Source organism: Heliangelus exortis, chromosome 5, assembly GCF_036169615.1.
Source record: "Heliangelus exortis chromosome 5, bHelExo1.hap1, whole genome shotgun sequence".
Classification (NCBI taxonomy): Eukaryota; Metazoa; Chordata; class Aves; order Apodiformes; family Trochilidae; genus Heliangelus; species Heliangelus exortis.
Genome location: NC_092426.1, coordinates 2,471,535 through 2,499,386, shown reverse-complemented (window position 1 = coordinate 2,499,386; position 27,852 = coordinate 2,471,535). Strand labels below are relative to the sequence as shown.

The following is a 27,852-nucleotide window of genomic DNA, read 5'->3' as shown; positions in this document are numbered from 1 at the left end:
CCCTCCAAGAGCCAGCAGCCTCCTTCCCTGTGCAGCTCCCTGCCTGCTTCTTGCCGCCATCTTGTTGGGCCCCATCCCAAGCCCCCCCATGGCCTCACCCCCCATGCCAGCCCTGCATGCAGCATGTTCCGTGTCCCCTCAGACGGCTCCGTCCCCGGGGTGCCACCAGCCTGACCTCCCGTTCTTTCTGTGTTCCAGTGGCTTGGTTCTCTTTCGACCCTGGCTCTGCCCACGCTGACATCATCTTTTCCAACGACAACCTGACTGTCACCTGCAACAGCTACGATGACAGGGTGGTGCTGGGGAAAACGGGCTTTTCCAAAGGGCTCCATTACTGGGAGCTGTCGATCGATCGCTACGACAACCACCCCGACCCGGCCTTCGGGGTGGCACGTATTGATGTCCTCAAGGATGCCATGCTGGGCAAGGATGACAAGGCCTGGGCCATGTACGTGGACAATAACAGGAGCTGGTTCATGCACAACAATTCCCACACCAACAGGTAAGTGGTCTAGAAATGGGGTCTTCTTCCCACAGGCTGTGGGATTTCCCGGTGGCACCCGCAGTGGTGTAGGATTTATGGTTGGGCTGGGAGATTGTCAGGGTTTAACACTGCCCAGCAATGAAACCCAGTGCCAGATGCTCCCTATTCATCCCCCTCCCTGATAAAGGAAGGAGAGAGAATAAGGGAGAGAGACTGATGGGTTGGGAACTAAACTACACAGTTTTGATGGAACAGTAATGAGAAATAGAGGAAAAAAATTACTAAATATCTACAAATAGACAGGAAAATTGATCCCAGGTTCCTCCCCCTCTCCCCCAGTAACTCTCACGTCCCCACTGAGGCTGCAGGGCAGCCCTGGGAAAGTCCAGGCTGGAATCCTGGGGTCAGCAGCAGTTGGGAGCTGGAGGCAGGAACACACAGATCCAGGCTGGGATGGATCAGGAGCAGAGGCAGAGGAAGGGATGGAATCCTCCCAGGATGCTGAAGCAAACAGGGAGAGGGGAAGAAGGGGAAGCAGGAAGGGGTTTGAGCCTGGTGATCCCTCCAATTTATGCTGAGGATGAGGTGTATGGGATGGAACCCTCTGTTTGGTCAGTTCTGGTCATTTCTCTTGTCTGTTCCTCCCCAAAGGAGGTTCCAGGTGTGACCTCTTGACTCCTTTTCTCCTTCCAGAGGGCAAAATGTTCCTCAGAGCTGAGCAGTGCCCTTGGTTCTGCACCCCAGGCTCTGGCTGTACCTGTAAATATTGAGTGGGATCAATCCCAGGAGCAGCCACTGCCTGAGAAACTTGCTGTTCATTTCAGCAGTGCAGCTGCTGACAAGAGACTGAGCTGAAAGCAAAAGGACAAGACAGAAAATCCCCTTTATCCTGGCCCCAGAGCAGGACAATGATCTTGAAGGTCCTTTCCAACCATGATGATGACTCTGTGATTCTACAGGTGCCCATGTGACACTGCTCCCAATCACCTCTTTTAGAGTTTGTGTCCTCACCCAAAGCAAAGGATGATCCGGGGAAGTGGTGGTTTCCCCAGCTTTGGACACTTTTAAGACTCAGCTGGACAAGGTGCTGGGCCATCTTGTCTAGACCAAGCTATTACCAGGGAAGGTTAGACTGGATGGTCCTTCAGGTCCCTTCCAACCTGGAATTCTCTGATTCCCAGCCTCCATGGTTCTGCCTTGCTCCAATTCCCCTTCCCTGCCTCCTGCAATTCTTTCTGTTCTGACTCTGTCCCTGAGCACCTGTGGCACCAATCCTGCCAACCCCCCCTTCCCACTAACACCCAAAGCCTTGCAACTCATGCAACAGGAAAATAGTGTTTGATATTGTCCCTGTGCCACAGCTGTGCCTCAGTTTCCCCGTGGCACAGTAGGGATGGGGGCTGTGAAGCTTGGGGAGAACCTGGGGTCACCTTTCTGCAGCCATTCCCTGATGGGTCAGGAGGTTTTGGAGTGGTCCTTGCTCCAGTGGCTTTTCCCCAGGGAGGTGTTGCTGGGGCTGCTCTGCTCAGTAGCTTGGGCTTTGGGGACATCCCAGCAAGCTGAGGGGACCTCTGCAAGAGGCTTGAGGAGGAGGAGGAGGTGTCCATGGATTTGGGAGCACAGCTGGGATGGGTGCAGGTCATCACCTGGATCCTGGGAGCTGGGAAGTACAGAACCCTTGAGGTCCAGGAGCCTGAGGGACATTCGGCCACAAAAATGCCCTGATTTTCTTCTTGTCCCCACAGAACAGCCACAAAAATGCCCTGATTTTCTTCTTGTCCCCACAGAACAGCCACAAAAATGCCTTGATTTTCTTCTTGTCCCCACAGAACTGAGGGTGGGATAACAAAAGGTGCCACAGTGGGAGTGCTGCTGGATTTGACCAGAAGGACCTTGACTTTCTCCATCAATGAGGACCAGCAAGGGCCTGTTGCCTTTGAGAACCTGGAGGGCCTTTTCTTCCCTGCAGTCAGCCTCAACAGAAACGTGCAGGTATGTGCTTTGCCCCTGCTCTGCATCTCCACAGCAGGACATCCCATGGCTGGGCTTGGTGCTGCTCTCACTGTTGATGCTCCCTTTTGGGGACTTTGTGGAGTTGGGGAGGGCTCTTGTGCAACAGGACTGGCTTGGAAAGAGCTGAACTTAGACCCTAAACTGCCCGTGGGGCTCTAAAATCAGGACAGGCCTCCCTGCAGCTGCTGCCTCTAGCTTCCCACTCCAGAATTCTCCACCAGGGCTGCTGAAGCACCAGAGTTCCCCAGCCCTCCCTGGTTGATGGGGTTTGACAGCTCCACTTGGTGGAGCTGACAGGTATGGAGGGACAGAGAATCCCAGAATCATTTGGGTTGGAAAGGAGCTCTGAGATCCTCAAGTCCAACCCTTGATCCACTCCTCCCGTGGTTCCCAGCCCATGGCACTGAGTGCCACATCCAGGCTCTTTTGAAATATCTCCAGGGATGGAGAATCCACCCCTTCCCTGGGCAGCCCATTCCAATGTCTGATCACCCTCTCCAGAAAGAAATTCTTTCTCATGTCCAACCTAAACCTCCCCTGGCACAACTTGAGACCTCTTGTGCCCTCTTGTCTTGCTGAGAGTTGCCTGGGAAAAGAGCCCAACCCCCCCCTGGCTCCAACCTCCTTTCAGGGAGTTGGAGAGAGTGATGAGGTCTCCCCTGAGCCTCCTCTTCTCCAGCCTCAACACCCCCAGCTCCCTCAGCCTCTCCTCATAGGTTCTGTGCTCGAGTCCCTTCACCAGCCCAGTTGCCTCCTTTGGACCTGCTCCAGCACCTCAATCTCCTTCCTGAGCTGAGGGGCCCAGAACTGGACACAGGACTCAAGCTGTGGCCTCCCAGCACTAAGCACAGGGGAACTTTTCTTTCCTGCTTCTCCAGGCTCCTTCTGGCTTCAAATCCATCACTGGCACCGTGGCTTCCCCTGGACTCCCCTCAGCATTCCTCATTTGTTCCCTTTTTAGTGTCTGCTTTGGAGCTGGTCATTTGTTTTCCCCCTGGAGGAAACTGAAGGGATTTTCCCCTCCACATCCCCCTGGAGCTCAGTTCCCTGTCTCTCATTCCAGGTGACTCTGCACACCGGGCTGCCCGTCCCGGAATTCTACACCTCACGCTCAGCCATGCCATGAGGATGCTCCCGGAGCCGGCTGCCTCTTCCCGGGATGGGAGGAGCCAGCCCGTTCCCTCCCGCGGGATGAGGCCACCGGGTCCCTCTCTGCCACCAGCCCAGGGAGGCAAAACGGGAAGGAAGAACCTGGGGTTTTTTTGGCCATCTCTGGGCTCCCCCCTCCCGCGCTGTCCTGTGTGTGTGCTTTGCTGTTTAGCTCTTTTTTGGCTGATGAAGTCCTTAGGTAGCCTGAGATGTTCCTCTGTGTCTGCTTTTAGGTTTGGGTTTATTGATTTGAGTTCGGGTTTGGGTTTGTTTGGGGTTTTTCTTTTTTTTTGGGGGGGGTTGGGTTAAAGGGGGGCAGCTTCATCTCGTTTGGAAATGCACTTTCCCCTCCAGTGGGGGTGGCTGGAGGCACCGAGGAAGGACCAACCCCTCTGGCCCACGCCAGCCCTGGGACTTTGCAGGACAATTCTTTCCTCCTCCCCATGGCCTTCTTGCAGAGCACCCTTGGTCACACGTAGAGGTGGGTCCTGGATTACCAGTCAAGTCTCCATGTCCTTACTGGCCCTGTCCCTCGTCCCCATGAGGCATTTCTGTGGGGTGCAGGAGGATGCCACCCTGTCCCTGGGTGCTCTGGGTGCCAGCAGACCCTCAGTCTGGTGCCCCCCCAGCTCCCCACAGCCTGGCAGACGTGCCACAGCCATACAGCCAGGGAGCCTTCACCTGGCTCTCTGCAGATTAGTCTTTATTTTTTTATAGTTGCCAAGCCTTAAAAACTACCTGATAGTGTCCTTCCATTCACAGGAGAACTCATTCTACAGTGAGGGAGCCCAGGGATGGGGATGGGGATGGGGATGGGGATGGGGATGGGGATGAGGATGGGGATGAGGATGAGGATGAGGATGAGGATGGAGACAGGTAAGGATGGAGATGGGGATGGGGATAGGGATAGGGATAGGGATAGGGATAGGGGTGGATAGGGATAGGGATAGGGGTGGGGGTGGAGATGGAGATGGAAATGGACATGGAAATGGAGATGGAGATGGAGATGAAGTTGGAGATAGATGAGGATGGAGATGGGGATAGGGATAGGGATAAAGATGGAGATGGAGGTGGAGATAGATGAGGACAGAGATGGGGGTGGAGATGGAGATGAGATGGAGATGGGGATAGGGATGGAGATGGAGGTGGAAATGGAAATGGACATGGAAATGGAGATTGAGTCAGAAATAGGAGGATAGAGGATGGAGGTAGATGAGGAGGGAGATGGGGATGAGACGGGGATGGGGGTGGAGATAGGGATGGAAATTGAGATGGAGGTGGAGATGATGGGGATGAGGGTGAGAGTGGGGGTGGGGATGGGGAGAGGGATGGGGATGGGGAGGAAGGAGAGCTGGCCACAGCCCTGCCACGCACTCAGGAATTGGCACCCCCTGCCTTGCCTGCTCCTGCTGCTGGCAGCAGTTCATCCCCTTCAGCCTCCACTCCCTCCCATGACTTCCTGGTAATTCAGAGGCAGGAGAAGAGCAGGAGGTGGTTGGCCCCGTGGCCCAGGGTGCCTGCATGCACATGTCCCCCCACACCTGGCTCTTTGGTCCCTGGCTGTCCCCAGGTGACAGGGCTACCAGGGGGATGCTCCAGGAGAACCAGGCCCAGCAGATAAGTGTAAATAAACCTTCCCTCCCAGGCTGCCCTCCTCCAGGCCGGGTCCATGCCTTCCCCTGTTGCTCTGGTTTTAAGTTTACCTGATTTATTGGTTGGTGCTACAACCTTGTCAGCTCACACGAGGAGTTCCTCTCAGCTGCTGGGGAGCCGTGTTGCAGGACAACACCCGGCAGCATTTTGGTCAATGCCTGAGGAGCCCCTGTGGCTGGCACACCCGGGGCTCCTCAGCCATTCTCCCCCCTTTCTTTAGGATGTTCATGGTGCTTATTAGACCCCCAGTGATTGTAAAACGTTGTCCCTGTGCTGCCATGATAGCTGCCTACAGCCGCCGTACTGGAGAAGTGTCATGTGTGCTGTTCCAATAAAGGACTTTTATGAGAGAAGGGCAGAGCTTCCCAGAGCATCTCTGTGACAAGGCAGCCCCTGCCATCACTCCCCACCTTGTCCCCTTCCTGCACCTCCCTGCGCTGTCCCCGTCAGGCGGCAGAACTCGGTTCATGGGAGGGAGGGGGGCACGGGAGGCAGCTGAAGCCCACCCTGAGGAGGACAGGGATGGGAGCTTTTTATTTTCCACCCCATGGCCATGAGATGCTGTGCTACCCCTGTGGGGCTCTTGGGGAGCTAACCCAGGCACAGCCATGAGCCCCAGATCCAGCAGCCCTACCTGTCATACTCACAGACTGGCTTGGGTTGGGGTCACAAACATCCACTGCCACCCCCTGCCATGGTCAGGGACACCTCCCACCAGCCCAGGTTGCTCCAAGCCCCATCCAACCTGGGCTGAGACACTGCCAGGGATGGGGCAGCCACAGCTTCTCTGGGAAACCTGGCACAGGGGCTCAGCACCCTCACAACAAACTATTTCTCCCTCACCTCTCATCTCTCTTCCATCTGGAAACCCTTCCCCTGATCCCATCCCTCCCTGCCCTTGTCCCCAGTCCCTCCCCAGCTTTCCTGGAGCCCCTTCAGGCACTGGAAGGTGCTCTAAGGTCTCCCCATTGCAGCTTCTCTTCTCCAGCCTCAACACCCCCAACTCTCTCAGCCTGGCTCCAGAGCAGAGCTGCTCCAGCCCTCCCAGCAGCTCCAGGGCCTCCTCTGGACTCACTCCAACACCTCCATCTCCTTCTGGGCTTGGGGACTCCAGAACTGGACCCAGCACTGCAGGGGGGGTCTCACAAGACTCTCATGAGCATGAGGAGCAGTGACATTCCCCATTCCACATGTGGGTGCAGAGCTGGGACAGTGGGAGAGGGAAGGGAGGAACCCACAGTGAAATGGGCCCATGGCTGCAGCCATCAGGATGGGAGTCTGGGTGCTGAGGGATGGCCCTGGGTGCCAAGCAGCCAGGATGCAAGGCAGGAGGGATGGCACCCAGCAGGAGGGAGGAATTACCTGGGCTGGATCCCAAGAAGCATCTCCCTGAGGGGACAAACAGTGCAGCCACCCCAACACCAGACCCTGCCCAGAGAGCCATCCAAGCCGAGAGATGGGGGCAAGGACCAGGTGGGGAAGACAAAATTTTTGAAACAATGAGATGTGAAGAAGGGATGGCTGCAATGCAATGCTGGCAACATTTAAATCCCCTGGGTGTGGGGGGGGGAAGTGTTTTTTTCAGAAATAGGGGTAAATGCTAAAGGGCTGAGTGGTGGCAGGGGCATTTCTGAAGGGAAGACAAGGAAGGTTTTCCAGAGGGCTGAGAAAGTCTCTCCCTTGGGATAGTGGATCCTGCTCTACATTTCCTCAGGCCCTCAGGGGAGGTTTGCACTGTGAGCTCAGCACGGGCTCAAATCCAGGGCTCCAGAAAAAAGCCTCCAATATGTTGCATTAAGTCCATTTGTGTCTCAGAGCAATGCTCATCCCTCCCAGTGAGGGAACGTGTCCTTGAACTGGAGATACTGGGAACTCCATCATCCCTGCAGCATGTGAGGAGGGGGCCAGAGGACACCCACCTCCCTGAAACAGATGTCAGGGGAGAGATCCTGGCACCTCCTGGCAAGGAACCCATGCCCAGGCTCCCACCTGGACAGCCCCCCCCGGCACATCAGCGAGAGGAGCCCCATCCCCTTCCCCCAGATGTATTCGGGAGGGGAGGGCAGAGCCGGCACCGAGCCCCGAGGAGGCAGCTGGGAAAGTCCTGGAACTGCTGGGAAGAGCTTCCCCGCCATTTCCAGAGGGGTTGTGGAGCGGGAAGAAAGTGAGGAGGAGGTGACGGGAGAGAGGGCAGGGAGATGGCAGCGAGGGGGGGGTCAGGGAGAAGGGATGCTGGGGGGGGATGCAGAGGGGGGTCCCGGGGGAGAGAGTGCATGGAGAGGGGGTGCAGAGGGAGGGAGGGGGTTAAAGGAGAGGTGGGATGGGAACACTTTCCCTCTCGTCCGTACCCCTTTTGGGGTGCTCTCCAGGGTCCCCCCATTGTAGCCCCTCCAATGCACCCCCAAGGGCGGTCCCCAGGGACTCCCCCTTTGTCATCCCCCTTGCGCACCCCTGGGGGGCGGTCCCCAGAGTCCCCCTCCCCTTGTAACCCCCCCATACACCCCGGGGGCGGTCCCCAGAGCCCCCTCCCCTTGTAGCCCCCCCCCATGCACCCCTGAGGGCGGTCCCCAGAGCCCCCTCCCCTTGTAACCCCCCCATACACCCCGGGGGGCGGTCCCCAGAGCCCCCTCCCCTTGTAACTCCCCCCGTACACCCCGGGGGGCGGTCCCCGGGCCCCCCCTTTGCCGTTCCCACCCCAGGAATGGGCGGTCCGTCCCGGTGCCCTCCCCGAGGTGCCGGTAGCCCGGCCCAGCCGCCCAGCTCAGCCCCGGGGCGGTGCCATCCCGGGGCGGAGGCGGAACCCGGTGCCGATTGTGGTCAAACCCCAACGGCGACAGTGTTTATTACCCACCCCCCCACGTCCCCCCCCACCAGCTCCCCCTCCCCAAAGCCCCCCCGTGTGTGCGTGTCTCCCCGCAGCCCTGTCGGGATGTCGCGACCCTTGTCGGATCAGGAGCGGCGCCGGCAGATCAGCATCCGCGGGATCGTGGGAGCTGAGAACGTGGCGGAGCTGAAGCGGGGCTTCAACCGGCACCTCCACTTCACCCTGGTCAAGGACCGTAACGTGGCCACCCCCCGGGACTACTACTTCGCCCTGGCCCACACCGTGAGGGACCACCTGGTGGGCCGATGGATCCGAACCCAACAGTACTACTATGAGAAGGACCCCAAGGTGGGAGCCGGGGGGATTGGGATGGGGGGGGGGGGAAACACCCCTCTTTCCATGGGAGGCTGGTGGGAATCAGAGAATGGGTTGGGTCGGAAAAATCCTTTTAAGCTCTTTAAGCTCAGCAAATCCAACTGTTGAAGCCCCCCCACCCCACTTCCAAGGTGAGGCTCATGTCATGGGATTTTATCCAGCCTTGGGTGCTCTTTTCCTTGGGGACCCCGCGGTGGGGAAAGCAGAGAACGGAGAGGGGGAAGGGAGGGAGAGGACACGCTCTTTTTGGGGGGGGCGTTTAGGGCTATTCTCCTTAACTTTGCCAAGTTGAAGGACTGGACTTTAACAAGCAAGGCCATTGGCCTTTGCTTTGCAAAACAAACAGAGCTGAGGCTGCCCGGCAGCTGGGAGCAGGGCATGGGAACAGCGTTTGTTGTCCCGCAGGGCTCGCGTGGGTGCGGTCTAACCCGGAGCAGCTGCAAAACCTTCTAAGGGTGAAGGAGCTGAAAAGCTTAACCGAACCCCGAACCGGCTGCGAACGAGTCTGGTTTCAAATAAATGCAAGCTCAGGCATCCTAAGGGTGCGAGACCTCGGGAGGTTCTGGGCTGCTGCTCCTCTGCTCTGGCTTGTAGGGAGCTCGGGGCTCCAGCTGCTCTGGGATTAAGGAGTAAATCCCCTCCTGACACCTGGGCAAGGCTGTCTGCTCCAATTTTCTCCCCACAGACACCTCACTGGGACCATGCCAGCCCCTGATAACTCAACACCCCCCCCTCACTCATGTCCTGTAGGGGTGAGAAAAAAAGCTGAGCTTCTTCCAGGGCTTGGATGTGGGATATCCAGGACAGCTGAGCCACGCTGGGTCTCATCCACCCAGCACTGCTGCCCCCAGCTCTGCTGGGATCAAACCAGTAATCCCAACCCGTCCTGCCCAGCACATCCCATCACCATCCCCAGCCCAACCCCACACGGCTCCTGGGGGAGAAACCTGTGGAGTCAGCACCTTCCTCCAGCTTAAATCCATCCTTAAAACCTGCCAGTGCTGACACCAGGGGTGGCTCACAGAATCCTCTGCCTCCCCTGCCTCATCCTGCACCCATCATATCAGCCAGAGGGGACACAAGAGCACCCAGTCCTCCTGGGACCGAACCTCCCCCCGTCCTCCTTGGACCGAACCTCCCCCCGTCCTCCTGGGACCGAACCTCCCCCCATCCTCCTGGGACCGAACCTCCCCCCGTCCTCCTGGGACCGAGTCTCCCCCCCCCCGCCCCCGTCCTCCTGGGACCGAGTCCCCGCCTCCGTCCTCCTGGGACCGAACCCCCCCCATCCTCCTGGGACCGAGTCCCCCCCTGTGCTCCTGGGACCAAACCCCCCCCCTCCCCCCCGGTGCTCCTGGGACCGAACCCCCCTGTGCTTCTGGGACCAATTCCCCCGTTCTCCTGGGATTGACCCCCCCCATCCTCCTGGGACCCACCCCACCCCATTCTCCTGGGACCAGACCCCCCTCTGTGCTCCTGGGACCAACCCCCTGGGGACGGCAGAGGACAGCGGTGTCCCCACAGCTTTGGGATGTTCCTGCCCCCCGTGGCTCACTTGGTTTTCCGGTTGCTTTGCAGCTCGGGGGACGTTTCCTAATTCCTCTTAAACTTTAAACTTTGTACTGACTGCCAGGGCCAGCAGCACGCTGGGGGTGACCATCCTGGAGCTGTCCCTGCTCTCGGGCAGGGCTCCAGGGCTTCTCCAAATAAAACCAGCTCGGGAAATGGCAGCAGCAGGAGCTTGGCCACCTCCAAAGAGCTCCAGTCCACAAATTCCTGGTGCTAAACCCCACTGAGATTTGGGATTTTCCCTCTTGCTTTGAGATAACACCCAATAGCAGCTTCTGGGGTGCACAGGAGCCTCCCCTGACCCCATGAAGGTGACCAGGGGGGTTGTTTTCTCTTTCAGAGGATTTACTACCTCTCCCTGGAGTTTTACATGGGGCGGACACTGCAGAACACCATGATTAACCTGGGGCTGCAGAATGCCTGTGATGAAGCCATCTACCAGGTGAGGACCCAAACCAGGTGGGCTCCAGGCTCTCCAGCTCCTGGAAATGTTTGTGTTTTATGGCACTGACTGCACACACTGCTCCTGGAGCCACACGAGAGGCTTTCACAGATAAATAACAGCTCCAGAACCTGCTCTCCAAATGCTCAGCTGGTGTTGGGGCTGTGTGCTGGGGGATGCCAACCCTGCTGAGGTAGAGGGTGAAGCCCAAACAGTGTGTGGAAGCTCGTGGTTGGGTGTTTAAGGGCATTAATAGGGATATATGACATAAAATAATCAGTGGCAAAGGGGGTGAAAACCTTGATCTGACTCCACCCCAGCCTGGTGCTGGCATTGTCTGGCACCTGAGTTATCAAAGGGTTTTGGGTGGCTCCTGTCCCTCCTGCCCTGTGCTTGCACCCCTGGGGACCAACGTGGCTGCTGGAGCAGTTGCACAACAGCAGGAGCAGCATTCCAGCAAAAGTGTTCAAAGGAGAGGAGCCTATTTTTAGGTTTTTTGTTGTTGTTGTTTTGTTTGGTGGGGGTTTTTTGGGTTTTTTTTTTTTTTGTGTGGTTGCCCCCTGCTTGGCAGTCTTCAAGGCCAGGTTGGACAAGGCTTGGAGTAACCTGATCTAGTGGGAGGAATCCCTGCCTGTGGCAGTGGGGTTGGAGCTAGGTGGTCTTTAAGGTCTCTCCCAAGCCAGACTAGTCTGTGGTCCTATGATTTTCAAAATTTTTTATCTGCTGACCTTGCCATGAGTGCTGCCCAGCTGGGGTGAGGGTGGAGGGGAAGAGCCTGGGATGCTGGGTGGTGGAAGCCTTGGAGAAGCATAAAGTGGGAAGTCTTTTGGGAATCATCCTCTTTGTGGTGATGGCAGGGAAAGCTCTGGAGGGAAATCCTCCTTCCTGCGTGTGCTGAGGTCTCTGGACACCTAAATACAAATTTCAGGTATTTCTGTAGGCATTCAGGGCTGGTGATGATGCTCAGAGCTGTGCAGCTATAACCACACGTGGGAGCAGGGCTGTCCCTGCTTGCTGTGACCGTGGGACATCAGATCAAAGGCTTTCCATGTGAAAAGGTGGCTCAGCCCTGGCAGGGCACCATCTCTTTTTTTTTTTTCCTGCTGAGCTGTCTGTGGATCTTTGCATAGGCAAAACCTCTTCCTCCCACAGCATTCCAGGCTGGAAAGTTTCAATTTCCTTGTAGAAGTGGTGGAAATTCTCTGTGTGTCTCCATTAAAGGGCAAAGCCTGGAGCCAAGAGGTGCTGGGAGACAGGAGCCTGGTGCCTGCCCCATGGGGCTGGGGAGGGGAGGGTGGGAGGAGGGAGGTCGTGATTCCTGGGAGAACTGCCTGGAATGTCTGGGACCACCAGAGCAGCACCCCCAGGATCTTATCCATGTCACTGTGGCTCATCAAGGCCATGGTCAAGGTCAGGGGCACGTGTGTCCCTTGTAAAGTGACTTGGACACCAGAGGGGGTCCCCACAACACCACGGGGTGGCAGCTGTGGGGGAGAGGAGCTGCTTTGGGTGGGAAGCTCCATGTCCCAGCTGCAGGGATGGGTCTTGCCTTTCTACTTCTCCTGGAACCCACCTGCTAGGGGCACAGGGGTGGTCTCTGGGCAGCACCCAGGGGTGCACACCAGCAGCACCTTCCCACCGTGGTGCTGGGCAACTCTGAGAACCTCAAGCCCATCGCCTTCTCCTTCTCCTCCGTAGCTCGGGCTGGACATGGAAGAGCTGGAGGAAATCGAGGAGGATGCTGGGCTTGGCAATGGTGGGCTTGGCAGGCTTGCTGGTGAGTCAGCCCCAAAAAGGTCTCGTGCCTTAGGAGATCCCTAATTTTGGGGGGGTTATTGCTCCATCTTCCCCATGCACGGAGCCAGAGGGGCCGGGTGGCCAGCAGTGCCTGCTGGGCTCGTGTCGCTGGGGGGTGGCTGCTGGTGGCTGTCACCTTCCTCTGGGGAGAAGGAGCTGGTGTGTCCTGAGCAGCTCATCTGGCTGCTGCCCTCTCTCCTGGCAGCTTGTTTCCTCGACTCCATGGCCACCCTGGGGCTGGCTGCCTACGGCTACGGCATCCGCTACGAGTACGGCATCTTCAACCAGAAGATCCGGGATGGGTGGCAGGTACTGCTGGAGATGTCTGGCCCTTACCTTCCCCTGGCACAGCCAAAAACAGCTCCACCCCCTAGAGGAGGCCAAAATCAGGGGGTAGGGACACTCCTGTAGCTCAAGGCAGAGTCAGGGCTGTGATACTTAAAGCTTTTCAGATGTTTCCTCAAATGGGTTTAACTCCCTAAACCCATGCAAGCACAGAGCATCCCTCCCTGGGATGTCCCTGCTTGTCCTTCATCCCAGCTGGCTCCAGTGCACGGGGTTGGGGATCAGCCTGGTATCACCATTCCCAGCAGAGCCCATTAGGGGCTGAGTGAAGGGGAGAAGATCCATCCCACTAATTAGCAAAGCCATGGAGCAGGTGAGGGTGGAGAAGTCCTATCCCAGCTCCTGGGGGGTGGTTTCACTCAGGTGGTACAGGCGTGGGGAATCACAGAATCATGAAGGTTGGAAAAGATCTCTAAGATCATCAAGTCCACCCAGCAACCCAGCACCACCATGACCACTGAGCCATGCCTTGAAGTGCTGCATCCACACATCTTTTGAACACCTTCAGGATGGGGACTCCACCACTGCTCTGGGCAGCCTGGGCCAAGGCCTGACCACTCTTTCAGTAAAGAAATTGTTCCCAGTAGCCAACCTGAGCCTCTCCTGGTCAACTCAAGTCCAGATCTACCCCCCTCATCCCTTCTCCACCTGCTTGGGTGGAAGCATCAGAGTGGACAAGGTGTGGTGTGTAGCAGCAAATCCCCTGGTGGGAGACAATCCCGCGGAGCCAAAATCCAGGTTTAGAGCAGGCAGATTCCAAAGCATCATCCCACGGCACGAGCCAGGGAGGTCCCTAGGGCTGGGTGGACTCAGCACTGCTCTCCATCCCTCTGGCAGGTGGAAGAAGCTGATGACTGGCTCCGACATGGCAACCCCTGGGAGAAAGCCCGTCCTGAGTACATGCTGCCCGTGCACTTCTACGGCCGGGTGGAACACGGTGCTGCCGGTGCCAAGTGGGTCGACACCCAGGTATGGGTTGAGGAGCATCATCTGCTCTGCCTGGCTGGCTCTACCCCAGGCACGGGTCCTGCTGGCATCCTGGCTGGAGTGGGTGGCACTGGTGAGGTCGCTTCCCTGGGGTGGAAAAGGCGGTGATGGAGCAGAATGAGGAGGAGATGAACACAGGGACACGTTTCACTTCTCTGTGTCTGGAGCCCAAAGCACCTTCAGCAGGTCTGTGTGCAATGCACAGCCTGGCACAAGGGCTTAAATGAAGCTTCTCCTGACCCTCACGACCTTCTCTCCATCCCCTGAGAGCTTTGGGTGAACCCCAGCCACCGGGCAAGCCCAGGGACCCAGCCTTGGTGGGGTCTACCAGGCACATCCCCGGCATGGGCCACCTCCTGAAGGTGGATGCAACCCTGAGCTCCCTCCTGTGGGAGGGTCTGTGGGGTGGAAAGGTTCCATGGGGACACGGGAGGGACACCAGCCCTGCTCCAGCTGCCTTGCCCGTGTCCTAGGTGGTGCTGGCCCTGCCCTATGACACCCCTGTGCCTGGGTACATGAACAACACCGTCAACACCATGCGCCTGTGGTCAGCCCGGGCACCCAATGACTTCAACCTGCAGGACTGTAAGTGGGTGCTGGGAGGGTGCTGAGGGGGTGCTGAGGGGGACAGGGCACACAACAGGGTCCCACATCCACCTCCTTTCTCTGTTCCTCCTCAGTCAACGTTGGAGACTACATCCAGGCTGTGCTGGACAGAAACCTGGCAGAGAACATATCCCGTGTCCTCTACCCCAATGACAACGTAAGTTGGGATCAGGGTGTTCATGGTTTGGGGGGGGTAAAGGTTGTGGAGCAGTTCCTCTTGCTGGGACATTTTTACCAAGGGGGACTTCATGTAAAAATGGAGGGATGGGATGAGGGGGAATGGTTTTCAGCTGGAAGAGGAGAGGTTGAGATGAGATGTGAGGAAGAAATAGTTTGTTGTGAGGGTGCTGAGCCCCTGTGCCAGGTTTCCCAGAGAAGCTGTGGCTGCCCCATCCCTGGCAGTGTCTCAGCCCAGGTTGGATGGGGCTTGGAGCACCCTGGGCTGGTGGGAGGTGTCCCTGACCATGGCAGGGGGTGGCACTGGGTGCTTTTCAGACCAGGGAGAACAGGTTTTGGCAAAGCTCTGGATGTAAATATCTCAATCTCCATGCTAAAATCAGGGAAGTGAGAAGGTGCTGGGGTTATTGCTGCTGGGGGAAAGCTCTGGAGGTTTGCAGGTCCTCCTGGGCAGCATGGTGCCATCCTCCCTGTCCTCTGCTCCCAGTTTTTCGAGGGGAAGGAGCTGAGGCTGAAGCAGGAGTACTTTGTGGTGGCTGCCACTCTCCAGGACATCATACGGCGCTACAAAGCCTCCAAATTCGGGAGCACGGAGAGCGTCCGGACTGTCTTTGATTCCTTCCCTGACCAGGTAGGAGCCAGGGTTGCTCTGAGCTGTGCCTCAGAGTTCCTTTCAGTGCCTCCCAGATGCCCACCTATACCTGGGGAGGTTTTGTGGACCTTCCGTGGGTGCCAGTGTCCAGCTGACATGGGCAGTGGGATGCCCGTGTTTCACAGAGTCATGGAATCACCATGCTGGGAAAGGACCTTCAAGGTCATTCAGTCACACCATTAGTGTCCCCACGTGCCACCCCTGCTCTCCCCCCCAGGTTGCCATCCAGCTGAACGACACACACCCTGCCATGGCCATCCCTGAGCTGATGAGGATTTTTGTGGACATTGAGAAGCTGCCATGGAACAAGGTAGGGAGACCCGAGGAGACCCGAGTTAGGGCTCCTGGGTCCCTTCTGCTTCCACCCACCCACAGCCAAGGAGCTGAGGAACCAGTTCTGTAGCTGCTGGTGGCCTGGGGAGTGATGTGGAGCAGTCAGGTCAGGTTTAACCAGCCCAGACTTGGAGAAGCCAGCTCAACCATGCTGCTGGCCACTGTGGGAGGACCATTAGTGGGTGCTGGCACCCACCAGGAGCTGCCTCCACCCTCACCACTGGTCCTCACCCTGGCAGGCCTGGGACATCACCAAGCAAACCTTTGCCTACACCAACCACACGGTGCTGCCAGAAGCCCTGGAGAGGTGGCCCGTGGACCTGGTGGAGAAGCTGCTCCCCAGACACCTGCAAATCATCTATGAGATCAACCAGAGACACCTGGATGTGAGTGCCTCAGGGCTGCATGGGGGACCTCTCCAGAGCAGGTGATGAGGGTGTGCACGAGTTGTGCAGTCAGGATGCACAACTTGATGGTGTCGGGTGCGTGGCCAGGGGGTTTTGGGAGGATGATGTCTAGGAAAATCCTTCCCACCAGTCTGTCTCCACCTTGCAGTCTTTTCAAGACTTCACCCAGTGCTCCAGGAACCTCCCTGATGGCATTTCTTTGCTCTTTAAATTCAGTCCTGGAGAAGGATCAGGTTGGGGGGGGGTACAAAGGAGATGGTGGTTTGGCCCTCTGCTCAGGCAGCACGTGGCGTTTTTGGGGAGCCATTGAGTGGGCCATCCCAAAACACTGCTCACCACCTCTCTGGCCTCCACCTGCAGCACATTGCATCCCTCTATCCTAACGACGTGGACCGGCTGAGGAGGATGTCCCTGATAGAGGAGGAAGGCACCAAGAGGATCAACATGGCCCATCTCTGCATCGTGGGCTCCCACGCTGTCAATGGCGTGGCCAGGATCCACTCCGAAATAGTCAAGACTGAGGTGTAAGCAGGGAGAGGGAGGTGGTGGTGGCTCAGCCTCAGCTTGGCAAGGGTGGTGGTGCCAGGTGGGTGAGCCTGAGGCTGTCCCCTCCTCACCCTTGCAGGTTCAAGGACTTTGCAGCCCTGGAGCCGGAGAAGTTTCAGAACAAAACCAACGGCATCACCCCACGGCGCTGGCTCCTGCTCTGCAACCCGGGGCTGGCAGAGCTCATTGCAGAGGTGACAGCACAATCCCCACCCTTCCCAGCCCCCAGGGATGCTGCTCCAGCCTCAGACAGCTGCATCTTGTGGATCACAGAATCCCAGACTGGTTTGAGTTGGGATGGACCTAAAGAAAAAAAAATGGAGTCCCAACAGCCCTGCTGTGATCAGGGACACCTCCCACCAGCCCAGGTTGCTCCAAGCCCCATCCAACCTGGGCTGAGACACTGCCAGGGATGGGGCAGCCACAGCTTCTCTGGGAAACCTGGCACAGGGGCTCAGCACCCTCACAACAAACTATTTCTCCCTCACATCTCATCTCTCTTCCATCTGGAAACCCTTCCCCCTGATCCCATCCCTCCCTGCCCTTGTCCCCAGTCCCTCCCCAGCTTTCCTGGAGCCCCTTCAGGCACTGGAAGGTGCTCTAAGGTCTCCCCATTGCAGCTTCTCTTCTCCAGCCTCAACACCCCCAACTCTCTCAGCCTGGCTCCAGAGCAGAGCTGCTCCAGCCCTCCCAGCAGCTCCAGGGCCTCCTCTGGACTCAAGCTCTGGTTGCCTCTCACTCAAGTCCCCTTCTCCTGCTTTCTGAGTGTTGGTGGCTTTGCTGGCTGGGAGCCAGGTGTCCAATGAAGGTGACTGTTCCCATTGCACGATCAACCTCTGCTTCTTGCTCCTTTTGCAGAAAATAGGGGAGGAGTATGTGCGGGACCTGAGCCAGCTGACAAAGCTTCAGGAGTTTGTGGACGATGAGCTCTTCATCCGGGAGGTTGCCAAAGTGAAGCAGGTGAGGGGGGTGGGAGGCAGGAGGGATGCAGGGTGGAGGAGAGGCTGGGGGTTGACATTCTCTTTGTTCCACACTCAGGAGAACAAGGTGAAGTTCGCTCTGTACCTGGAGAAGGAGTACAAAGTGAAGATCAACCCCTCCTCCATGTTCGACGTGCACGTGAAGAGGATCCATGAGTACAAGCGGCAGCTGATGAACTGTCTGCACATCATCACCATGTTCAACCGTAAGCTACCACGTGCCCCAGGGGACAGCCTGCCCGGGGGGGTGTGTATGAGCACCCCTGTCCCCCTAACCAGAGGGTGACACCGTGCTGTTGTCTCCTTCAGGCATCAGGAGGGATCCCTCAAAGGTCTTTGTGCCAAGGACGGTGATCATTGGGGGCAAGGTGAGTGGGGTCAGGAGTTTGGGGCATTTTTGGAGGGAGTTCTTTAAAAAAAATCACAATTCCAGACTGGTTTGGGTTGGGAAGGACCTTAAAGCTCATCCAGTCCCAACAACCCAGCCATGGTCAGGGACACCTCCCACCAGCCCAGGTTGCTCCAAGCCCCATCCAACCTGGGCTGAGACACTGCCAGGGATGGGGCAGCCACAGCTTCTCTGGGAAACCTGGCACAGGGGCTCAGCACCCTCACACCAAAGAATTTCTCCCTTCCATCTCCTCTCCATCTCCCCTCTTCCATCTGGAAACCCTTTCCCCTCATCCCATCCCTCCCTGCCCTTTTCCCAAGTCCCTCCCCAGCTTTCCTGGAGCCCCTTCAGGCACTGGAGGATGCCCCAAGGGATTTGGGTGCAGATGTTCTCATGGAGCTGAGTCCTCTAAAGCCTCTGGGAAGCCCTGAGGCAGCACTTCCTGGCTTCAACCCAAGCAAGCTTCTGCTGGTCATGCAGCTCCCCAAAAGTTGGTGGCACAACACATGGATGGGATGAGGGATGGGAGCATAGCAGAGTGGGTGCTTCTCTGGGCACCTGGGAGCTGGTTGGTCCTTGCCTGCCCCCAGCACCAGCCCTGTGGGCTCATCCATGCTTCTCTCCTAGGCTGCCCCAGGATACCACATGGCAAAAATGATCATCAAGCTCATCAATGCCGTGGCTCACGTGGTGAACAATGACCCTGCTGTGGGGAACAAGCTGAAGGTCATCTTCCTGGAGAACTACAGGGTCTCCCTGGCAGAGAAAGGTAGACCCCGTGGGGCAACTCATGGGGATGGGATGTCCACCCTGTGGCTGTGCAGCAGGCCCATCACCACAAGACAGGAGATCTAAAGGCCACAACACAGCCCCAGAAGTGGTGACCGTAAGCCCCTTGTGTCCCTGTGTTTGGTTGGCAGTGATCCCTGCCACGGACCTGTCAGAGCAGATCTCCACAGCAGGCACAGAGGCATCTGGCACGGGGAACATGAAGTTCATGCTGAACGGGGCTCTGACCATCGGCACCATGGATGGAGCCAACGTGGAGATGGCTGAGGAGGCCGGGGAGGAAAACCTGTTCATCTTTGGCATGAGGGTGGAGGACGTCATGGAGCTGGACAAGGAAGGGTGAGGGCTGGGGATGCCCCGGGGGTGCCACCACAAGCAGCTGAAGCAGCAGCATCTGATCTCAACCCTTCCCTCCAGGTACAATGCCCAGGGGTACTACAACCGGCTCCCCGAGTTGAAACAAGCCATCGACCAGATCCAGAGTGGCTTCTTCTCCCCAGAGGAGCCTGACCTCTTCAAAGATGTGGTCAACATGCTCTTCCACCACGACCGGTGAGCCCTGAGATGCTACTCATCTCCTGGGTTGGGTCTTTCCACTAAACTCACCACCCACCCACCCTCTGGTTGATGAGGTCCAATTTCCAGTTGGTTTTCCAGAGGTCCAGGAGGCTCCCCACGCATGGCACATGAAAGCCTGGGATGTATCCAGGCCAGGAAGCATTTAGTTGTGCAGCCCTTGTCAGATGATAGATGGGTTTTAGGTATCTCAAGGGCTTTCCTGGCCAGAGCACTCAGCCAAGGGCTGGAGGTGTTGGCATTGCAGAAATGTTTTCCCAGTGAGCTGACACAGGGTGTGTCCTCCTGGGGCACCCACCCAATCTCTGCTGCAGCACCCACGGGCTGTCAGGGCTCTGTTCAAACATGGCTTGGGGAGGATGGATCTCACTGAAGTGTTTGTGTTGGAGAAAGCTCCAGATCTGGCAGCAGGAGCCCTGTGTGCTGCAGCCACCAACCACCACTGCGTTCCCACCTACACCTTTGTGGTCCTGTTGACTTCTCTTTTCATCACTTCTGCAGGTTTAAAGTCTTTGCAGACTATGAGGCTTATGTCAAATGCCAGGAGAAGGTCAATGAGCTCTACCTGGTGAGTGCCAGCCCAAGGAGAAGGTGGGGAGTGGTGATGGAGACACAACATCCCATCAAGAGAAGGGGTCTGGTGGGACTGTGCTCATTAGATGGGTTCCTGGCAAGGAGACTCCTGTCCTAACACCCCAGCCAGGAGGGGTCTGGTGGGGCTTTCCACATAGATGGGGTCCTGGCAAGAAAGTTCCTGGCCCAACATCTGGAGAAGGGGTCTGGTGAGGCTCTGATGGGTTCCCACTGAGGAGACTCCCAGGCAGAAGTCTGCCAGGGCTTTGCACATGGATGGGGTTCCTGGTGAGAAAGCTGCTCTTGAGGCTAACATGTCACCCTCTGGCTGCTCCATCCCACCAATTCTCCTTGCAGAATTCCAAGGCATGGACCAAGATGGTGATCAAGAACATCGCTGCGGCCGGCAAGTTCTCCAGTGACCGGACCATCAAGGAATATGCCCGGGATATCTGGCACGTGGAACCCTCTGACCTGAAGATTCCACCCCCCAACGAGCCCCGGGATGCTGTTGAGGACAAGACCCTCAATGGCAGGGTGGTTTAGGGGCTTGGGGCCACCACCAGGGGACACCACGAGCACGTAAAATTGTCCTTGCTGCTGTCTAATGTCTCTGTGGCTGCTGCTGGCCGGGCCAGGGATGGGGAAGGAGGGGAAAAGGGGTGGGATTTTGGTGAGGGAAGCGTGGTGGGGAAAGCAAACCCGTTTGTCACCCTGTCACTTGCAGAGGGGCTAAAAATAAAAGTGCCACCAGAGTCCAAAGGGCTGTTTGCCAAAGCCTAAAATGAGGGCCTGGGTTGGCATCTTCCAACGCTGTTCCAGGCCAGGAGGGTGCAGGGGGTGAGGTGCTGGGGACAGGGTGGGCAGCTGAGCCCCTGCAGGTGATGCCAAAGCAGGACTTGGGGTGAAGAGTTAAGGGGTGTTCACAGCCACCCCCCCAGTTCTGCCCCATGGTGCTCCACTTGCATGGTCCCATCCTGGGAGCAGGAGGGAGCTGGCAGGAGGATCCCCACCCCCCGAGGAACCTGCAGCATCCTTGAGGAGTTAGAACAGTTAGAAAGTTTTATTTTTCTCAGTAGTGTATTTTTTATTATTATTATTAATAATTCTAATGATTACATACAGCAGTTCAGTGCCATCAGGGGGGTTGTTCCTGGGCTTTGGGAGGGGGGGAGGTTGAGGAGTGTGCACCCAAGCAGCTGCCATCACTTGATGTTCAAGAAGTCTCTGCAAGAAGATGTAATAAACCTCACGCTGTGTCACCACCCGTGCTTCCCTGCTGCTCCAGACCTTGGTTTTCCTGAGCCCTGGATGTGGGGGCTCAGCTGGGCTTAGGGCAAAAAAGGACCTTGGGGACAGGTTTCCAGGGCCACCTCCCCATGGCACTTGGGTTGAGGATGGGCTCAGAGCAGCAAAGAGCCCAAAGAGCTCAAAAATCAAAGCCAAGGAGCACTGGACAGAGAGGAAGAAGGGGGAAGGTTCTGCCTTCATGGCATGGGAGGATGGACCCAGGGAAGAAGAGCCCAAGGTTTATTTGGTGCTCAACACCCTCCCCCCCCCATTTCTGCAGAGCAGCACTTACTTCACCAGGGCAGGCAGCTCTGGGTTGAAGGATATGTAGTCATGGCCCAGACCCAGCTTTTCTGGGAAGGTGATCATCTTCACCTTGGTTTTGTCCTTGTAGGCACTGCGTGCCATCTCGAAGAGCTGTGGGGGGGGGGGGGGGGGGGAGAATGGTTAATGGGAGGCAAAGGGGACCCCAAAACCTCTCCTAACACCCTGGGTCTGGCCACAACCACCTCCCTCTTCTTCTTCTCCCCTAAAAACAGGATAAGCAAGAAGTTCCCCAAGCCCAGAAGGAGCTGGAGGTGTTGGAGTGAGTCCAGAGGAGGCCCTGGAGCTGCTGGGAGGGCTGGAGCAGCTCTGCTCTGGAGCCAGGCTGAGAGAGTTGGGGGTGTTGAGGCTGGAGAAGAGAAGCTGCAATGGGGAGACCTTAGAGCACCTTCCAGTGCCTGAAGGGGCTCCAGGAAAGCTGGGGAGGGACTGGGGACAAGGGCAGGGAGGGATGGGATCAGGGGGAAGGGTTTCCAGATGGAAGAGAGATGAGATGTGAGGGAGAAATAGTTTGTTGTGAGGGTGCTGAGCCCCTGTGCCAGGTTTCCCAGAGAAGCTGTGGCTGCCCCATCCCTGGCAGTGTCTCAGCCCAGGTTGGATGGGGCTTGGAGCAACCTGGGCTGGTGGGAGGTGTCCCTGACCATGGCAGGGAGTGGCAATGGAGGAGCTTTAAGGTCCTTCCCAACCCAAACCAGTCTGGAGTTCTGATTAGACCAGCACCCACCCATGAGGTGAGGGTGGTCCCCACCTTGCGTCCCAGGTGCAGAGGCACCACAGTATCATCTTCTGCATGCAGGAGGAGGAGTGGACAGGCCAGGACCTTCACACTGTGGGCAGCAAGCACAGAGGAGTCACTCCAGAGTCACCCCAGACCCTCTGGAGCCTCCCTGGGTGCTGCTAAACCCCCCACAGCAACCCTCACCCCCCCCACACACACACACAATCAGAGCTCTCCCAGTCCGTGGGTGATGCCCACACCACTCTTCCCAGCACAGCAGCACCCCAATAACCTTAACCCCAAAAAAACAGGGTGCTCAAGCTTCAAAACCACCTATGAAGCAGGTGGCTTCTAGGAAAGGCCAGCCCTAAACATGGAGGGGGAAGATGCCACCTTGCACAAGGTGTGGAGGGGGCATGATTGTGCTCAAAAGCAGGAGGATGTTGGCTCGTGGACTTTGCTCAGCAGGAATACTGATACCTGAAGTTATGCAAATTTTTTTTAGAAAAGTAAATTAAAGCATGAGTAAGCTGGGCAAGGACAAAGAGTGTGGGGAGGGCATTGTGGGACATGTCCAACTGCTCACTCCTTGACCAGGTGGTCCCAGTATCACCCCCTCCAACCCATCTCCATCCCTCCGGGCACTCACTTTTCATCACTGCTGAAGAACATGTTGTTCAGGGCCAGTGAGTCCAAGAAGAGGTACTCAAAACCTGGGAACTGGCGGTAGATCTGCCAGGGAGAGGGGTTGGAGGGATGCTGGGTGGTGGCTTTGCTGGCTGCACCCTTCCTCTGCCACGTGGAGGGGGGGGGACTGAGGTGTCTGGGATTGTCACCCCATGGCCCCAGCCCTCAGACTCACCAGGGCCACAGGGATGTTGGCAGCTGCTTCACGGATGTTGGTGTAGGGTGACTCCAGGACGACAGCACCAACCTGGACCCCTGAGGACAGAGTGGGGTGAGGACGTGGCTGCAGGGGGACTGTCCCCTCTGCTGGGCTGCTGCCACGCTCCCATCCCAGCTGCTGCTGTGATGCCCCTGTCCTGATAAGGAGTTGGGGACAGCCACTTGTCCTGATGCTGGAGCAGGGTAGCAGGGCTCTCCAGCTCCTCTGCACCCCCCCTAAAATCCATACAGGGATGCTCAGAGCCCCCAGGGTGGGGACATGGCACGGGGTCAACTCAGCCACACTGTCCCTTACCTCTCTCCTCCTGCAGTTTCCTCGCCGTGTTGGTGGCAACTCTGTGAGAGAGGAGGTGACAATGAGGGGGGGCAGTGGCACTGCCCCAGCACCCTCAGACACCCCCCCTTTTCCCACTGGGTTTTGCTTTGTGGGTGCCTCCACCAAGGAGCTGCTCCAAGCCTTTGGTCCATCTGCAGGTGGCAGTGGTCTGGCAGCAGTGTCCCAGCCCAGGGACAGGCTGGTGGTCACATCCATGGGTCACCCAGCCCTGCACCTACCCTGTCCCCAAGGAGTGTCCCCAGAAGAGGATGCTGCTGTTCCCACTCCTTGCTTTGGCCCAGTCATAGAGGGCCAGGGCATCTGTGGTTAAACCCCTCTCCGTGGGGTGCCCACTGGAGTCCCCATAGCCTGTGGAGGGGACACACAGATGAGTGTCACCCCCATGGGGAGGTCACCAACGTCAGGGTGCAGGGTGTGGGGGGGCATTCAGTGGGTGTTTTTACCTCTGTAGTCCAGAGCCAAGATGTGGAAGTCAGCAGCTCCCATCGCCTGTCAGAGGAGCAGCACCAGATGATGTCCTGGGGGGGTTTGCACACCCAGGACCCCCAGCATGGCCAGGCTCACTCTGCCCAAGGTCCCTCATGGGTCCCCAGAGCCAGGGTGAGACTCACCCCCATCAGGTCCCTTGTCCCCCCCCAAGGGACCACTTACCTTCAAGAACTGGATGCGGTGGCTTGCAGCCCTGAGGGGGAAAGGGAGGTTAGAGATGGGGGGGCTCCATCCCCAGCTTCAGGGACCCTCTTCTTCCATGGAGGTCCCACTGGGGTCACCTTGTCCCAGGAGGGGGCTGCTCTGGGATGTTTTGACACTACCCTTGAGCTCAAGGGGATTTTTCTTGGCTGGTAGGGTCAGAAACCACCGCAGCAGCCCCAGCCTGGCAGCACTGCTGCACTGAGTTTCCTAGTTCTCACCAGCAAAGCCACAAGACACGTGTCCCAAAAATGTTCTCTGGTACTCACCTGGTCCCCCCATTGCCATGCAGGTAGATGATGATGGGGTGAGTGTCACCAAGTGCCTCCTCATACCAGCGCTGGTCCTTGCCCTGTGCCTCAGCCCCTCTGCTGCCCGGCACCGTGTGCCTGGGGGGGTCAGAGCAGAGTTACCCTGGGGATCTCTCCCCTCCCACCATCCCCTAATTTAGGCCCCTGGTGTAACTACACGATGGGTGCTGGTGCTCACCAGATGCCCACGGTGACTCCGGGCTCGGTGGGGAGGTAGAGGCTGATGGTGTTGTTCAGCAGCAGCTCCGGGCGCCGAAGGTCGGTGAGGAAGGGGATGGTCACTGAGAATCATAGAGCCAGAGAACCATGGAATCAGTGTCAGGGCTTGGGAGGGAGCTCTGGAGCTCACCCAGTGCCAGCCCTGCCCCAGCAGGATCCCCCAGGGCAGGACACACAGAACACATCCAGGGGGGGTTGGAAAGGCTCCAGAGAAGGAGACTCCACAACCTCTCTGGGCAGCCTGGGCCAGGGCTCCCTCAGCCTCCCAGCAGAGAAGTTTCTCCTCAGCTTCAGCTGGAACTTCCTCTCTTCTCCCTTCACCCCATTATTCCTTGTCCTACTCCTGGGCACCACTGAGCAGAGATTGGCCCCTTCCTCTTGCCCCCCACCCCTCAGCTATTGATGGACATTCAGAGATCCCCTCTCAGCCTTCTCTTCTCCAGGCTGAACAGCCCCAGGGCTCTGTCTTTTTTTAAACAGTGCAGAAAAAAGAAAAATAGAAAAGAAAATCACAGCCATCACATGAACCCTCACACCCCACTGGAGCTGGTTTGTTTTGTTTTGTTTTGATTTTTACAATTTTGCCAAAGCAACATGTTATATATATATATACATATGTATTCATTTTTTTTCTAACCAACCTGCCTGCCAGCCAAGGGCTGTGCTAGGGCATGGGTAGGTGAGCCACCTCCTCACACCCCAATTTCTCACCCCATCCCTGCTGTGCCTGCCCAGATGTGTTGCAACCTTTCAGGAGTAACACAGGGTGGCCAGCATGTGGGTGCCAAGGAGCAAGATCCCCCCCCCCCGAGCCATCTCCCACCAACCCACAGCAAGGAGGGGGTGCAGCCCCATCTGAGCTTTGGGGACAACCCCTTCCTCCTCCTTTCTGGAGCTGGAAGAGCCTGGTGGCACTCACGGAAGTTCAGGAAGACAGCTTTGGTCAGCAGGGCAGGGAAGAGGCGGACAAGGAAGGGCACGGAGGTGTAGATGAGGAGCAGCCCCAGGAGCAGGGTACGCAGCAGGGACCACCATGCCAGCCGGCCCCTGCAAGGCAGACACCCCCTTAGCACCTCCCCTCCCGTCCCCAAGGATTTTGGGACACGACAGAGTGGTGTCCCCATCCCCAACCCCAGATGCAATGGTTGGATGCAGCTGCTTCTCCCCAGCCAGGGACCCGAGGCTGCCATTTGTGTCTCCCCGGGTCTTCTCGGTTCTTCTCCACTCTGGGTTTGTGTTCGGCTTCGGGGGATGGAGCCCAAGTGTTGGAGCAGCCCCGTTGTGACACAGCGGCCATGATCCCGTCCCTGGCAGCTTCCCACGGGATACGGGCAGGCAGGAAGGGCAGGGCACATGCCAGGGCCAGAGCTGCAAGCCCAACCAGCAATAAGGAGCAATCGATACTCTGAGCCACCACCCCCAGCCCTGGCTGGTGACACACGGACATGTCCCCAGGATTTAGGGGACGAGCTAGGAAAAGGGTTTAGGGGGTCAGCCGGGGATGGGGACCACCTCCAGCTCCAGGGAGGGAAGGGAAAGCCAGGAGCTGCAGCTTGCCCGGCATGGCCGTCCCTCTTGGGCTGCCGGGAGATGGGGAAACCGGGTCCGGGTGCCCGGGGATTGAGGGCAGAGGTTTCTGACAAGCGTCCAAGCACAGCTCCCTCCCTGGCACCACACGCCTGGGGCCACCGTCACTCCCGTAAGAAGCGGATTTAGCCCATTGCCTGCCCCGGGGAGTGCTGCAAGAGCCTGGGGAAGGGTTGCAAAAGCAGTGCCATGGGGCAAGGTGGCATGGTCACCTTCCCGGGAGGGGCATCAGCCATGCCGGAGACATGGGGGGCTCCTTCCACCCCAGCTGCCCCCCCTTCCTCCCCAAGATTCTGTCCCAGTGTCCTCGATGTCGGTGCAGGTGGTTATTAGGTGCAGGTTTTGGTTACACCTTCAGGTTCAGGGGCGGGTGCTCACGCCCACCCTTGTACAACACCTGTAGCAGGGGAGCACCCGCGGGTCCCCAGGTGGGGGACAGCGAGGGGACGCGGGGACACAGCGTGGCAGCGTGAGGAGGGGTGGCATGGCCACGGGATGGGAGAACGGCTGTGGCTGGTGACACAGGGACGTGGCGAAGGTACAGGATCATGGCAGTGACAAGGTGGCATGGGGACATTGCTGTGGCCCAGGGTCACGGCTGTGGCAAGGTCGTGGGGCCGGGATACACACAGATGGGGTGACAGCGTGACAAAGCCACGGCGTGGGGACGCAGAAGCAGCGCCACAGCACAGGGTGACAGCTTCGGCAGGGTAGCAGGGACAGGGGACACAGCGGCGGCACACGCCACCGGGGGACACGGCCGGAGGACAGAGCACGGCCACGGCAGGAGACAGGAGGACCCGGAGCGTAAACACCGCGTGGGGACAGGGACACAAATCACGGGGAAGCGCAGCGCGGCACCGCCCAGCCCCGAGTGGCAGCCGGGGCTCCTGTCAGTGCCAGCCCGCCGGCCTGGGCTGCTTCCCCGCTGCCTGCACTCACCTCTCCCGCCGCCCGGAGCCGTTCTTGCCTTTTCCCCGGCCGCTGTCGCCACCGCTGCCGCCATCCCGCTCCCCATCTCCCCGCTCTCCCCGCTCCCCCCGCCGCCGCATCCTCCCGCTGCGCGCTCCCGACGCCAGGCCCCGCCCACCGCCGCCGCAAGCCACGCCTACTCCCCAAACCACGCCCACACACAACGAGTCACGTCTACAGCTCCAAGCCACGCCCACTTCACCCAAACCACGCCCACCTCACCCAAACCACGCCCATTCCGGAGTAACCCCGTTCTGTGTAGGCCACGCCCCCACAACACGTCCCCTCCTCAGCGCAGGCCACGCCCCCCTCGCTTCAGGCCACGCCCCCTCCCGCTTCGCCGAGATTTGGGGTGCGGGGGGACCCCCGCAGCCCCTTTGTCCCCGAAGAGGGGGACAGGGGCACCCCGGAGGGAGCAGGGAGGTGACACGGGGAGGGAATCAGCGTTACCGTGGCAAGGGGTGGGAAGGGAAAGCTTGGGAAAGCTTCCGGGTGAAAATTAACATTAAATGACAACCAGCGGGTTCCCAAGCCCAGCGGGTGCCTCAGGAGGAGTCTCCCCCCGCTGGAGCTGTCTCTGGACGGGCATAAAATTGCTGCTTGGGTCCGCTCTTCGCCGTGCTCCCGCCCACAGGTCTGGCAGGCTGAGCCAGCCCGGAATTTTCAAACTAAAAATTCCTAGCAGGAAAGAGGCGTCCCCGTTCCGCTGGTGTTCCCCGGGAAACTGCGCTAGGGGCAGGAGGATGTGCTGCCTGGGACAGGGTACGTGTGGCTGTGTCACCCTCCCCATCCAACCTGGGCTGAGACACTGCCAGGGATGGGGCAGCCACAGC

General features: G+C 58.2%; 3 protein-coding genes across 7 annotated transcripts in view; 2 read left to right on the top strand and 1 right to left on the bottom strand.

Annotated features, from left to right (window-relative positions):
- The window catches only part of TRIM9 (tripartite motif containing 9), a 59,573-nt gene extending 55,722 nt beyond the window's left edge, over positions 1-3,851 (top strand). For 4 of the 5 annotated variants that reach the window (XM_071745137.1, XM_071745134.1, XM_071745136.1 and 1 more), the window contains 3 exons: positions 199-502; positions 2,314-2,476; positions 3,561-3,760. In XM_071745137.1, coding sequence (XP_071601238.1) covers positions 199-502; positions 2,314-2,476; positions 3,561-3,623 — 530 coding nt within the window. In that variant the 3' untranslated portion in view covers positions 3,624-3,760. Of the gene's footprint in view, positions 1-198; positions 503-2,313; positions 2,477-3,560 lie in introns of all 5 variants that reach the window. The other variant, XM_071745132.1, reaches the window with a different exon arrangement.
- Positions 3,852-8,054: 4,203 nt separating this feature from the next.
- On the top strand, positions 8,055-20,930 carry PYGL (glycogen phosphorylase L). The gene is made up of 20 exons (XM_071745127.1): positions 8,055-8,471; positions 10,405-10,506; positions 12,205-12,283; positions 12,509-12,612; positions 13,486-13,617; positions 14,109-14,220; positions 14,316-14,398; positions 14,906-15,049; positions 15,288-15,380; positions 15,643-15,789; positions 16,171-16,334; positions 16,436-16,550; positions 17,215-17,316; positions 17,395-17,542; positions 17,646-17,704; positions 18,355-18,496; positions 18,648-18,855; positions 18,934-19,068; positions 19,594-19,660; positions 20,023-20,930. The coding sequence occupies exons 1-20, from the start codon at positions 8,229-8,231 to the stop codon at positions 20,209-20,211; spliced, it is 2,568 nt and encodes an 855-aa protein (XP_071601228.1). The 5' UTR covers positions 8,055-8,228; the 3' UTR covers positions 20,212-20,930.
- Positions 20,727-27,128, bottom strand: ABHD12B (abhydrolase domain containing 12B). The gene is made up of 13 exons (XM_071745131.1): positions 26,990-27,128; positions 25,380-25,507; positions 24,420-24,522; positions 24,200-24,319; positions 23,892-23,922; positions 23,684-23,729; positions 23,459-23,588; positions 23,199-23,239; positions 22,860-22,939; positions 22,647-22,729; positions 22,028-22,106; positions 21,248-21,372; positions 20,727-20,892 (listed from the first exon to the last, which is right to left on the bottom strand). Exons 1-13 carry the CDS (start codon positions 27,097-27,099, stop codon positions 20,871-20,873), a joined length of 1,098 nt encoding a protein of 365 aa, XP_071601232.1. The 5' UTR covers positions 27,100-27,128; the 3' UTR covers positions 20,727-20,870.
- Between the last annotated feature and the right edge of the window lie 724 nt (positions 27,129-27,852).

Excerpts from the sequence above, each read along its gene's own strand:
- PYGL (XM_071745127.1), top strand. The coding sequence starts at position 8,229 with ATGTCGCGACCCTTGTCGGATCAGGAGCGGCGCCGGCAGATCAGCATC. Across the intron at positions 12,284-12,508 it reads TGGGCTTGGCAGGCTTGCTG|CTTGTTTCCTCGACTCCATG; the intron begins GTGAGTCAGCCC and ends CTCTCCTGGCAG. Across the intron at positions 13,618-14,108 it reads CCAAGTGGGTCGACACCCAG|GTGGTGCTGGCCCTGCCCTA; the intron begins GTATGGGTTGAG and ends CCCGTGTCCTAG.
- ABHD12B (XM_071745131.1), bottom strand. The coding sequence starts at position 27,099 with ATGCGGCGGCGGGGGGAGCGGGGAGAGCGGGGAGATGGGGAGCGGGAT. Across the intron at positions 22,730-22,859 it reads CCAACATCCCTGTGGCCCTG|ATCTACCGCCAGTTCCCAGG; the intron begins GTGAGTCTGAGG and ends TCTCCCTGGCAG. Across the intron at positions 22,107-22,646 it reads TTCTTCAGCAGTGATGAAAA|TGTGAAGGTCCTGGCCTGTC; the intron begins GTGAGTGCCCGG and ends TGCTGCCCACAG.